This window comes from Lasioglossum baleicum, unplaced genomic scaffold (genome assembly GCF_051020765.1).
Source record: "Lasioglossum baleicum unplaced genomic scaffold, iyLasBale1 scaffold0021, whole genome shotgun sequence".
NCBI classification, from domain to species: Eukaryota; Metazoa; Arthropoda; class Insecta; order Hymenoptera; family Halictidae; genus Lasioglossum; species Lasioglossum baleicum.
Genome location: NW_027469081.1, coordinates 3436959 through 3450473, shown reverse-complemented (window position 1 = coordinate 3450473; position 13515 = coordinate 3436959). Strand labels below are relative to the sequence as shown.

Genomic DNA, 13515 nt, shown 5'->3' with positions numbered 1-13515 from the left:
CAATCTGAAAAAAAAACATTTTTTTAAGAACTATATCGACATGAATAATTAATTTTTGAGGTTAGGTATTAATACTGATAGATTTATGACATAAAAATTAAGTATTATTAATGTCACAGCCGGAACACATTTTCTACATTTATTATACAAGCTAATAGAAGACTACTTATACGTACATTTAGTTAAATAATTTGCAAACAATGCGTTGATTTTATTCACAAACGCGTGTCCGGCTTCAGGCGTAAGCACACTGCGTATAAGCTTACTTAGAGTGGGACAGCTACTGTGATCGCGTTCCAGTATGGAGTACTTATATTTGAAAACAATCCTAATCTTGGACATCTAATATTTGGATTAATAATTATTATTTACGTTAAATTTGATTGCCAATTTATTTTAAAATATCAATATTATTATGCGTGATAAATATTTTTTGTCTGAGGGCTTAAATTATATCTTTTTTTCTAAAAAAAGTTCGAACTATAAATGCACATGATTCGCATGTAGATAGAATATTTTGTACGCTGTTTTCAGATGAACTTTGAATTTATTTTTAAATTTCAATTGATGTCATAATGAAATAATATTCACACCTACTTGTAGCTAAGAGAAGCCTCAGAATATTTTCGTCTTATATTATCGTCGAGAACCACCCCTTAAATTTTCTCCCACCTGTAGGTAAACACCCTGTATAATATAATTATTTAATCTCTTAATTACTGATTTTACTATGAAAATTCAATTGTCCAGATTTAGGTATCACTTTTGGACTGTCCAGACTTAGGGCACTTCACCTTATGTCTGTCCGTGTCGAAACGAGTCGCGCGTTGTTGCACGTTGCACGCTGCAGGTTGCAGGTTGCACTAGCAACTTTCCAGTGTCCCGATCGCAAACCGCCCAAGGGGTTGTTTTCATATCGATCCATCCGCGTCGCGCTTTCCCGCGCGCGCGAACCCTTCGAACGCGTCGGACAATGTCATCGTTACACTTTGATGCTTATGTTTGGCATTACCGTATCGCTATGGCAACTTGATGTACTATTCGACCATGCATTTGCTCCGCTTCCGAACAAGCCTGTGTAAGCCCCGGACATTTTCACCGAAGTTTGTCGATCGTCGCGAACGCGTTCATTGGAAAATCGTATTCCTGTGTTTCCCACACTCCGCGCAATCAAGGTTTCCTCGCGAATCTCCGAGCGATCGCCACGGCTGGACCGGTTTTATCTTGAACGACATCTGCTGCGGCTTTGCAGGTGGGTCACGGAAACGGTAAATTATTGATAGTCATTTTATTTTAACGTGTACGATATCCACCATGTTTTTATCGGCAAAAACATCTTACTCTCGGTGAAATGAATTTCAAGATAATCGTGTTATTACGTTAAACATTAATTATTTTCTTTCTCCCGTGAACACGTATTCCATGTTTTCTCCGAAAATTGACTTTGGAATACGAAGGATCGCTACCGTGTCCGGCGAGATACTAATTAATTAAAAATAATGAAATCGACTGCGGCTACGAGAGTGCGGCTAGTCTGAATTCTGCGTTTGACAGTTCCCGCCCCCACTCCGTCCCCCGGTGAATTATTGCAGGAGGGAACTCGTTTTTTCCGGGAGCTCATTACACTTACACCATTTCTCGAGGTATTTTAGTCCGAAATTTTTGTACACAACCGCGAGCGCAGCGAACGTCGCGACCAACCGGCAGCAAGTTTTATAATTTGTACTTTTCGGTACGCTGAACGAACAATCGGAAATCCGTGTTTGGATCGTAATTAATGGAAGTTCGATAACAACGGCGTTTGCTATTGGAGTAATTATAAATTATAGTGTAACATAAACTTCATTTTGCTGCGCTGCGACGAGTCTGGCTCGCTGTGTGTATTTTACCATTTTAAGTTACCTTTTGCGACCAGCAATATTTGAATGTCCACCAATTAATTTACTATGAACAATTCGAGGATGTTGTTATAGTATTTTCGGCTTTATTTATTTTTATTTTGCGTGTTAAGGATTCGTCCGAACGCTGTAAAACGAAAACGGTATTGTTCCGACACGTTACTGGTTCGTATGTAGATAGTTTGTCGGCAGGCTTCGATCCGCCATATTCCTAAGAAGAGACTGCCATAAAAGTCCGTAGTCCTAGTCGATGATCTTCCAATCCATAGGATCCCGAACACAGCGGCGAGATAAATTTGTATGCGAACAAGGTACACGCAGATGCAAAGCCTAGAGATTCGGAAGTTTTTCCTTGGTTTCGGCGGCTGCTGTATAAAAATCTCGTTTGCACAGCAACGTTACGGTGAACGGAGAAGAAGAGGAAGACGTTGGGAAAAGGGGAGACCGGCGAAGAGGAACCGCAAAAGATGCCGATTGATTTTTACTACTTCCCGCCCAGTCCACCATGCCGGTCGGTAATGTTGCTCGCAAAGGCGATCGGTGTTCACCTGAACCTGAAGACGATCAACGTGCTCAAGGGGGAGGCCATGAAGCCGTCTTATTTAAAGGTTAGCTATGCACATCTCAGGAATTTGCTTTTAGATTTTGGGAATATCTATTCCGAGATCGTCTTTCTCGCAGACTTCCCGCTGAAGCTTATTTATGTACTCCGCTTCTATCACTCGCATTTGGTTGACAGTTCTCTGCTTTCCACTCCACTGTCCTCTTCAAGTCAAAAATCGTTCAACAACTCTTCGTTTAACCTTTTTCATGAAATTAACAAAATTATTCTTGATTGGAAGGAATGTTTCATTTTCAAGATTGTCTTTCTAGCAGACTTTCCGCTGAAACTTATTTATGTACTCTGCTTCTATCACTCGCATTTGGTTGACAGTTCTCTGCTTTCCACTCCACTGTCCTCTTCAAGTCAAAAATCGTTCAACAACTCTTCGTTTAACCTTCCTGCATAAAATTAACAAGATCATTCTAGATAGGAAGAAATGTTTCATTTTCAAGATCGTTTTTCTAGCAGACTTTCCGCTGAAACTTATTTATGTACTCTGCTTCTATCACTCGCATTTTCTGTTGGCAGCTCTCTGCTTTCCACTCCACTGTCCTCTTCAAGTCAAAAATCGTTCAATAACTCTTCGTTTAACCTTTCTGCATAAAATTAACAAAATCATTCTAGATAGGAAGACTGTCCTCTTCAAGTCAAAAATCATTCAACAACTCTTCGTTTAACCTTTTTTCATAAAATTAACAAAATTATTCTTGATAGGAAGAAATGTTTCATTTTCAAGATCGTTTTTCCAGCAGACTTTCCGCTGAAACTTATTTATGTACTCTGCTTCTATCACTCGCATTTTCTGTTGGCAGTTCTCTGCTTTCAACCCTCATCCTTCTTTCATAAAATGAACAAAATTATATAGAACGGAATTATTCTAGGTAGGAAGAAATATTTCAGCTTCGAGATAAAATTGCTCCGACTGCAAAGGGTTCATGTTAACTCATCAATTTGAATAAAAAAAGCATGTTAGTTATTTCATTGATCTTTTCAATGATCGGTTCGTGAAATGAGGGACGGATGAGGGTTAATAAATGACTAAACGTTCGGTTGTAGCATGTAAGTACAGTAAATACACAAAGCCCAGAAACACATTCTTCGGTCCAAACAGCGTGATTACAGAGGTACGCCAGGCTTCATCGACTGTTAGTTCGCCGCAATCACGTCGACGCTGTAGGTGAATAAGGAAAGTGATTGAGAGGATTCCAGAGCGAACGAGTCATATTATTGCAGTGTGTGCTGGTGTATGTTCACTGTATCCATAGCATGTGTTTTGCGCACTCTACCGTGCACAAGGCCATCCGAAGCCATTCCCAGATATAGAGGTAGCAACGTCCTCTCAAACAGAATTGCGAAATACATATATAAACAGAATGTACTTCGATTAATTCGAACGATTCAATCAGGGATCGAGAAACAGTTGCATCGGGTACTATTTTTCTGGAATGTTCTGGAAAGTAATTTTGATCCCTGATTAAAATGTTTACTCGATTCTCATGGAAATGTCTACGTTACAGCTCAATCCACAGCATACTATACCAACGATAGACGACAACGGATTCATTTTATGTGAAAGGTACGTAATAATCGGTCCTCGGATTTTCTATTTCGTAATTGGCGTTGCTGCTTGTTCACAGCCGACCAATCATGGGATACTTGGTCAGCAAGTACGCGAAAAATGACTCCCTGTATCCGACGGACTCGAAGAAGAGAGCCAAAGTGGATCAGATGCTGTATTTCGATCATGGGACTCTTTTCACGAATGTATTGAAGACTTACGTACGTATATTTTCCTTCGAATCTATTATATTTAATTTGCGATTATTAAGATTGTAAAGATGCTTCCCTGAGGAATTAATTGCCAAATTTATTACCTTGGGCATGTATTATTGGACAAACGACCGAAAATTTGGATAGACACATACTTGTTACGTTTATAAAATAATGTAATCTAGAGCTCCGTGAATTTACGGTTTTTTGAACATTTAAATTATTAATAAACTGACTTCAATGTCTCTTTTTATGACCATTGCTTCGGGAACATGCGTCAATAAATATTTACGAAGGCCATTGAAATATTTAGTGCTGAATTTAATACACTGCGCTAGTTTTATCACGAGTCATTTTCAAAATATATATGAATGCATGAAGTCGATAACGTCGATGCATTTATGCATTGCATAATTATTATCTTGCATCGTACAAATTCCAGACAGTTCTGTGACAGTTGTACAGAACCTTTAGCGAAGCTTGATTAAGCGAATCGAACTGGAGAAAGAATTAATTTACAATACTGATGAATAGCATCCACGGTTAAGCTAGAAAAATGGGAACACGATGAACTGACAGGGCAGAATTACAAACGAAAAACAGAGCTATGTTTTTCTTCTCGTTCTCCCGAGAAAAATAAACAGCTTTATAATCCGACTACCTTTAGCAAAAAAAAAAGATTGACTCTGTGCAACATCGCTGGAAAAATGGTCGAATAAAAATACAGAAACCAAGTAAAGAATTCATCTCTGTATCCATGGTCACTGCCGTACAGTAAATTACAGAATCGCGACACAAAACTGCCAGTCATTCTCGAAACATAAAACATCAATTATTGAAACCTTGTTTATGTCTATAAATAATGAAGGCCTTCAATTTATCGCAGCGACGAATATTCCCGTTTGTTTATGCGACTTCCAATTTTTATGGACAAATTTTAAGAGAGTGGAATGGAACAGAATCGTATTTGTCTTGGGAACAGATTTGTAGATCTATAACAAATAAAAATCGTACTGAATTCTATCGAATTTCTGATTCTTGATTCTAAAAATCAGTGCGATTTGAAAGAGGAAAAATATCATTTTCAACTTTTTAAAGTCTTTAGAAACGTGCCCTAATGCATGGTTCTTTTTTTCTAAAAATTGGTGTTGCAGGTTCCTGTGGTGTTTGGTCAAACAAACACTCCGAACGAAGATGGCGTGCAAGCAATGGAGAGGAGCTGCGAACTATTAAATACTTTCCTGGAAGACAGCGAGTTCGTTGCGGGAGATACATTAACGATTGCTGATTTTTCCATCAGCACAACTATTTGCGTGTTACAGGTGAGCATGCATTCAGAGGCGACAGAACAAAGGAATGCGTGACTTTCGACGATCGATAAGATATTGCCGCATAAGAAACGTACGCAAACTCTGGGAAGCAGAGAAAAATACTTCTGCAGAATGTAGAATGCTCTCTGACAATAGTCGATCCGAGCTGATACTTTTTTTTTTTTCATTTTCTTCTCCGGTTTCATAATTATATTGAAGGTAAAAGGAACTGTCCCCGTTTCCTCTGATTCACTTTTCGGATACGTACACAGTAATGTATAAGTTCTCAGTGAGCACGAGACCACACGCAGCTGTCTCCAATTTTTTAGCCTAATTGACGTGGCATCTGTCCTTGTTAAGAAAAGGTTCTCTTCTCCGCCTTCTTCATAATCTACACTCTACGCAGTCGCATTAGTACTGGCGAATAAAACACAGTTTCTGACAATGAGTATTCATGGGCACGTTTATAAAATTTCAGAATAGAGATTAATAGTGCTCGGATATCCACGAATATTCAAATGAAATTTAAAAATGAAGGTGAATGAGGTATATAAAATTTTTAAAGTAGAAATTAATGCTGCTTAGATATTCGTGGACGTCTGTAAAATTTTGGAATTAGTGATTAATAGTGCCGAGATATTCGTGGATATTCATGAATTTTTCATAGCAGAGACCAATATTGCTGACGTATTCGTGAATGTTCATGAAACTTTCTGAATTGAGGTGAATATACACCACTCAGAAATACAGATAACACACACACACATACTTATCAACGGCTGATACGTTATCAAGTGTTTCTGATTAATTGAGTGCGATAAAAGTAAACATTTACAAAGATTTTTCCACTGATTTATTAGGGAAGCGTGACGGCTGAAATCTATTTCAAAATCGCGTTTCTCAAATGTATAATTCCAATCTGCACTTTCTCCTCGTTATCTCTCGTATACAATTATTTTCACGTGTAATTAACAGCCGATCCGTATTACGATCGCAGAAATATTTACACTGGTTTAGATCTTGAAAATTTATTAGCGAAACGATGCAGCCGAGAGACTCACGGATATTAATATCTTAATTATATACTGTACAGTTAAAATGTGGTCGGGGGTTTCGAGCAATTTAGCTTCGCTTGACGTCATGCTTGATTGTAGATAATTACGAGAGGCACGTGAAGCGAAATATTCTTCATTTGCGACGGTCGCTTCAACTCGATAGAAGAGAAACATTATTTCACTGAGCGTTCATAGATTTTTATTAAATTTAGGAGAATAGTAATTACTAGACTGCGGATACTTATGCATTTATAGCATCTGAAAATTTTCAACATTTCCTGGAATGTGAAACTCGATAGAATTTCGTACGATTTTTATTTATTCCAGATCTACGAAGTCTACTACCACTGAAAACAAGATTTCATTTAATTCCACTTTCTTAAAATTTATCCGCAGTCTAGTAATTACGTATTGAAAATTTCTAGTATTACTCATTTAATTTACATAACGTTGGAGAATGATCAACATCATCACAATACGAAGCTATGCAGAAATATTATTAGAAATTGTCTAGCTCGATCGTCCAGTATGAGATGTTATTTATTTGTGGTTGTCAGCTTCGTGATGCTAATTTTTCATTTAATTATCAGCAGCAAAGAATAACAAACTGATATGCTTGTTTGTTTTGCAGTGTTTCAGCTTCGATATCGGCAGATACGACAACGTAGCAGCATGGTACAATCGTTGCAAGGAGCATCTCGATAAATTTGGGTTCGAAGATGTGCACGCTGTTGGAACAAAAATGTTTACCGAGATGTATCAGGAGAATTTTATACCGGCTGTAAAACCGTAGGATCGATAATAGTTCACCGGTGATCGAGATTAAACGCGAAACCTGTACCTCCTGTGTTTCGGGAGTATCTCGTTTGAAATCTAATTTAGGGAGGAGGATGTTGCTGGATTGTCGTTAATATCCGTTTAAGTCAAAATTCAATATGATCTTGTACGAAAATTTGGAGCGTGACACAAATCCAATGTATCGCATTGATCTTTGCTTAAATAAAATTATTGATAGTTACCGGTTCTCGAAGAATACCATTTTGCCAGATTTTCCTTGTAAAACTGCGGAACATATAAATTATCGTATGTTGCATCGTTGTTTTCACAAGCTCAGGCGAGATGATAAACGACGCTCAAAGAGTCAGTTCTGCAGTGGCACACTGATTTTTCATTCTAACAAATGTCACGTTGGGTATATTCCGAGCTCCGAGTATTTTTCGTTCATCGTAAAATATAAACAGTTTGAAAATACATTCTGGAATACTGCCGGGTATGTAATTTCATAAACATTTAAAGTTTCGTTCTAACATGCAAGCACTGCCAAATAAAACCTTCCCCCTGTTTATACGAAAATATCATCGTGAGGTAAAGCATGGTTTTAAGAGAGCTTTCACGTGATTATAGCAAATTTTTGTAATGTTATGATTAGACTGCGGATTTTATGCATTTATGACAAAAACGGGTACGTACAATGTAAAGCAGTGGACATGTAAAAAATATTTGTGTACACCAATGTGTTCGTTTTAGCTTAATAGAATAATTAAAACAAGAATAGAATTTTTATTTGGCTCCTGCGTCCTGCAATCAATGCAAACATTTTTTTATTTTGCATAAAGATTCGCAGTCTAGTTATGATACTCATCGAATTCGCCTTGAAATCCTCTAACAAATAGACGTAAAAAAATACTAGGTGTATTTGCAAAAAATTCAAGGTGACCTGGAAAAATCATGAAAATAAACAGTTGACGAACAATTTGCTATAATTAGTGAAAGCTCTGTTGTAACCATGCTATACCTGATAAAAAGATTTTCGATCTGACTGCTAATAACAGAGTATTGGTCTATTGGTCACGATTCATGGTTCGCCCTGTATACAGGTTGGGGCATTTAAAACAGAGTTCACCTGAGTAGCTCGCGTGCTTGCGAAAATAAAAGAAAACTTGATCATAATCTGATGTTATTAATTGTTCTGTAGGTGGAGGCGTCAAGGAGGTGTGAAGGTCTACTCTATTTTATTTACATTCTGATAGTGTGTTTCTCAAGGTCACTCGAGGTCACAATCATTTCACACAAATTTTAATATATATTCGCGTTATTTTGCAAACGCACAGGAAAGTTTGCAAGAAGAAAATGGCGAGCAGGTTCGAGCACACAGGATTATTTTTGTTGATTCGTCGTTCGGTAATGGCGCACGTAGGTGTGGCACAACGACCGGACCACGGTGGTCGTGCAACGAACAGCAATTCCTCTGTCGTTGTTCGATGATGATGCAGCAGAATCTGGTGCCGGTTCGGAGGAAGCAACCAACTCGACCGCGGGCTGAAAAACCCGTTACTTCCGTTCCCGGAATTCCTGTCCGCCGGTCTACGGCATTCTCCGTTCCTGAATTTAATTAACCCACAGTCCATTTAGAAGACCCGGCTCCGTGGATCGCCCTCGAGGAATCATTGAGGGGAAGATAATGTTTTTACAGGGGAAATTGAGAACGTTCGCTCGAGAACTTTTGCGACGCGGAGAGTGAACCGCACGAATTTTCCCTTCCATCTGTGTCGTGAATTCGGATTACTTTCTGTATCCCGGTTTTGAGAACCCCCTCGACCGTTATTCTTCGTCTCTTTTCTCTCGGATTTTATTTTATTTGATTCCATCCCCGGCCCCGGAGTTTTTACACGGAATTCGAGAATTTAATTTCATTTCCCCGGCGTACTGTTCGTTATTTAGCTCCGTTTGCGAAGAAACTGAATTGTAACCGTTCCCCATTACTGCGATGTAATTGCGGCTCGTTCGCTGAGAAACGGAACACGATATTCGTCTTTATTTGATCATGCCATCGGGTTGCTCCGAGAATCAAATTCATACTGCTACTGAACAACAATTTATTAGGTGATTTTTTGCATTATGTAAAAGATAGACATTTATTAGCTGTTGGTAAGTTATCGCGCGTGCATGATACTATTTTCGGAACCAATGATTCAGAGCGATAACAATGTTGTTTACAAATGTTTCCTCTTCGTTATCTCCGTTACACAATTATTGCTCTTCCAGAAACACGTACATTATTTTCAGAGAATGATATAATTGATTATGAAACATTCAAAACAGTGATGTAGATTACCAGCAATTCGTGTTGCTCGATGTTTTATACTTGGCACACATAACCATGCAGCAAACAGAAGAGAAAATATGATTGCACGCTGCAATTCGAAAACTATTCGACAATCGATAGCGAACAGAAAAATATCCTTCAAAGCGGAGGCCGTAAACCCTGAAGAAAATAGCAGCGTTATTGATTTCGAGCGGAAAACAAGGACGGCGAATTACTGGACAAGTGGAAAACGAAAACGTCTTCCTCTGAAAAATGTACAAAATCGATTTAGGAAAGTAACATGTTCGTCTGGACCCCATAAGCAGGAAGCTGGCCGGAACAAAGGTGGCTCCTTACAGGATAAGACAATTTTTATTGCACAAATGGGCCGGTGAAACTCGATAAATACAGCGTAACCTTAACACACTTCCCAGTAAACTGTCTACTAGTCTCGCAACTATTAGTTATTCAATTGGACAAGGCGTTCATTCGGCAAAGAAAAGAAAACAAAGCATTTTGACAAAATATTATATCTTTTTAGTTTTAAATCGATTATAAAAACATTTAAGAACTACCTATGCAAATGATTAAGAACCCTACAACTGCGAATAGAGAAAGTGAAATTTCCCAGTAATTTTTGTTCTTGCAAAATAATGAGCCTAGTTGTTAAATCGCATAAAGATCCAACAGTCCAGTTATTACAGAGTTGCTGCTGAGAGAGTCCATTGAAAGTTTCGAAGATTGTCTTGGCGAATGTTTAAGTTTAATTTCTGGCAATCTGCAGATTTCCCGAGTAACTAATTGTAAGGCGAATTGATAATGGCAAGAGAATTCGAGGCCCGATCGTAATTAATCTATATTCTAAGCAAGTGTCTTTCCATGGCTGTAACCGCAAGTGATTAGAACTACATTTCCGGTGGCATACTCGCACAAGCTGACGTTAAATCAAAGGATTTGCGGTCTTCCGGGATTTCCGGGCTTCTATCGAGACAAGTCCTACGGAAGTGATTCTGGCCGGGACGTATGTAGTGCCGTTTCAAAACAAAAAAAAAGAGAGAGAGAAATGGGTCGCAGCACTTATGTTTAGAAGGCCGCAATAGATTCGCGTTTTATGAAGCGGCGGAATCGCGTATCGAACTCTTTTCCGCGAAAATGAGGGAACTTATTTAGCGATCTACTGATCAAAACTGACCTGGATTCCTTTCACAGAATACATCAATTCCCGCTATCCGGGAATCGAGTCGTTGTCGTGCATGTAGATTCGAAACTGTTCGACGAAAGAATCGTCAGTCTGCTCTACTAACGTTAAACCCTTTCTGTTATAGCACCGAGTCAGGCACGTGATAAAGGCTTTAAACTGCATGAAATAAATTTTTGTTCAATCAAATTGAATTATTCGTTCAAATCGAACGATTTCATCTGCGTCTGGGCAAGATTACAGTGCAAAATAAAGTCTACAGTAAGATTTGATACGTTCAATGTTTCTTACGCCCATTCAACGTCGCGGTTAATAGCAATCCTTATTCCCGAGTCCTTGGAGTTTCTGCTGAATGCTGAATGAAAGACCTTCGTACTACTTTCACTGCGAGCGCTCGACTTAGCTTGTATGAAAAAGGCGATCCCACTGTACAAATAAGTACTTCGCTCGGCTCTGTCTAAATACCATAAAATCACGTAACCGAGAGAGATCAGTTACTCTGCCGAATTTTGAAAATACAATCAGGATAAATAGAGCTCTCGTAATGTGAAGATCGTAAAATTAAAATTAAAGATAACGGTAAACAAATCCTTCCAGCCTCTAAATACTATAAAATCACGTAACCGAGAGAGATCAGTTACTCTGCCGAATTTTGAAAATACAATCAGGATAAATAGAGCTCTCGTAATGTGAAGATCGTAAAATTAAAATTAAAGATAACGGTAAACAAATCCTTCCAGCTTCTAAATACTATAAAATCACGTAACCGAGAGATTAGCTACTCTGCCGAATTTTGAAAATACAATCAGGATAAATAGAGCTCTCGTAATGTGAAGATCGTAAAATTAAAATTAAAGATAACGGTAAACAAATCCTTCCAGCTTCTAAATACTATAAAATCACGTAACCGAGAGATTAGCTACTCTGCCGAATTTTGAAAATACAATCAGGATAAATAGAGTTCTTGTAATGTAAAGATCCAAAAATTCAAATTGTCATACTAAAAATATTTAATGTGTAATAGAAATATGTCATCTGATGAACTAATCCTTCCAGGATTAGAAAGTGTAATGTATAGACAGCGGATTTTATGGATTTTATAACAAAAATGAGTAGGTGTAATTTAAAACAGTAGAATCATTAGAAGAATTTAAAAATGATATTATATTATTGTCACAAGCTAGTGAACATATTAAGAAAGAGAATTAATTTCTATTTCCTTCCAGTTTGTTGCAATTTAGGTAGAAAGTTTTTATTTTGCATAAAGATCCGCTGTCCAGTAATGTACATATCTTCAAAGGACGTGCAATGCGCTAATACGATACATTGTATATCTCCGAGCCACCGTGACATCGCACTAAAAAAAGCGACTCATTCGGACGGAATCTGATTCATGCTGGTTTCACAACAGCCCTAATTACGAAGAGAAATCAGCCACGAGTCGTTCGGAAGGGTCCAATCATCCAGCGATAGCTTCAGCTTCTAGCAATTAGGGTTTGTCGGTTTTTTAAAAACCGGTTTTAAATTTATACATAACACTTATATATTATATTAATCCGCTATAATGACTTTAATGTATGCGAAGAAGGAAATCAAGATATATCTATGATGAAAAATTAAAGGAGTTTTTGGTCTCAGAGGCTACAAGTAGAAGAACAAAAAATTTAGATTTATTATTTAATGCTTTAAAGACAATTAAGCCCAGTTCAGTAGCAAGTGAGCGAGTTTTTTCTATTTCTGGTAATTTTGTGTCCAAAGTAAGGACACGAGTAAGCAATAAATCCATTGACGTTCTTTGCTTTTTGAAGTCATACTTTATTAAACAAAGAAAGAAGTAAAATGATAATTTATATAAATGTCAAACATTTGTTAATTTAACTTTTTATTCTAATAATTTTATGTATGTACGCATATGTACCTTATGTTTTCCTGTTTTGTATTTTTGAATTATTGTAAATAAAAAAAATTGAAAACTTCTGTTGTAAGTTGCAAATATGTCTTGTTTTCTATCTGTAAAAATTCGAAACCGGTTTGAACCGGTTTCATGGAAAAGTTAAAATTCGAAAACCGGTTTTTTAAAAAGTCGATTTTTGTATAAACTAGAGATCACGAGTCTGAACGTGTATTGAAAATTCACGTGTACTGAATTGTGTATTGAATATACACGTGTTTGACCAAAACCATAATGCTTCTTATTTTCACCTGCAACTCAGTAAATAAGTCTCATAAACAATTTACATATCTAAATATTCTGATATTAATGACGAAATAAAATATGGGGTAATAGGGGGCTCTACCCCCTGTTCGCATTGCTCACCAACCCCCGCGGCGCCTCTCTCTCGCTCTCTCTCTCTCTCTCTCTCTCTCTCTCTGAAAAATACACACTGTCACGTCGCTCAATTTACGGTTCCCGTCAGAAAGCTTCGCCGGTCGGAGTTTTTGCGTGACAGAACTACAGAACTATTTTATATAATAGAAAGATGGGTTATACATGTGAAATTATACATTTCGATACGTGTACCTAAATACACGTGTAGTAAACTTTACACGAACTTCAACACGAACATCCGAACTACACTTGTACACGTGTATTTC

General features: G+C 37.7%; 1 protein-coding gene across 1 annotated transcript; it reads left to right on the top strand.

Annotated features, from left to right (window-relative positions):
- Positions 1 to 792: 792 nt before the first annotated feature.
- Positions 793 to 7917, top strand: LOC143219085 (glutathione S-transferase 1-like). The gene is made up of 6 exons (XM_076444883.1): positions 793 to 2209; positions 2292 to 2506; positions 4020 to 4078; positions 4140 to 4281; positions 5427 to 5594; positions 7269 to 7917. The coding sequence occupies exons 2-6, from the start codon at positions 2366 to 2368 to the stop codon at positions 7428 to 7430; spliced, it is 672 nt and encodes a 223-aa protein (XP_076300998.1). The 5' UTR covers positions 793 to 2209; positions 2292 to 2365; the 3' UTR covers positions 7431 to 7917.
- Positions 7918 to 13515: the final 5598 nt, after the last annotated feature.

What these genes read in the sequence shown, in the direction of transcription:
- LOC143219085 (XM_076444883.1), top strand. Translation starts at nt 2,366, where the DNA reads ATGCCGATTGATTTTTACTACTTCCCGCCCAGTCCACCATGCCGGTCG. An exon ending in TGAAGCCGTCTTATTTAAAG is followed by an intron (nt 2,507 to 4,019) that starts GTTAGCTATGCA and finishes TCTACGTTACAG; the next exon opens with CTCAATCCACAGCATACTAT. An exon ending in CGAATGTATTGAAGACTTAC is followed by an intron (nt 4,282 to 5,426) that starts GTACGTATATTT and finishes TTGGTGTTGCAG; the next exon opens with GTTCCTGTGGTGTTTGGTCA.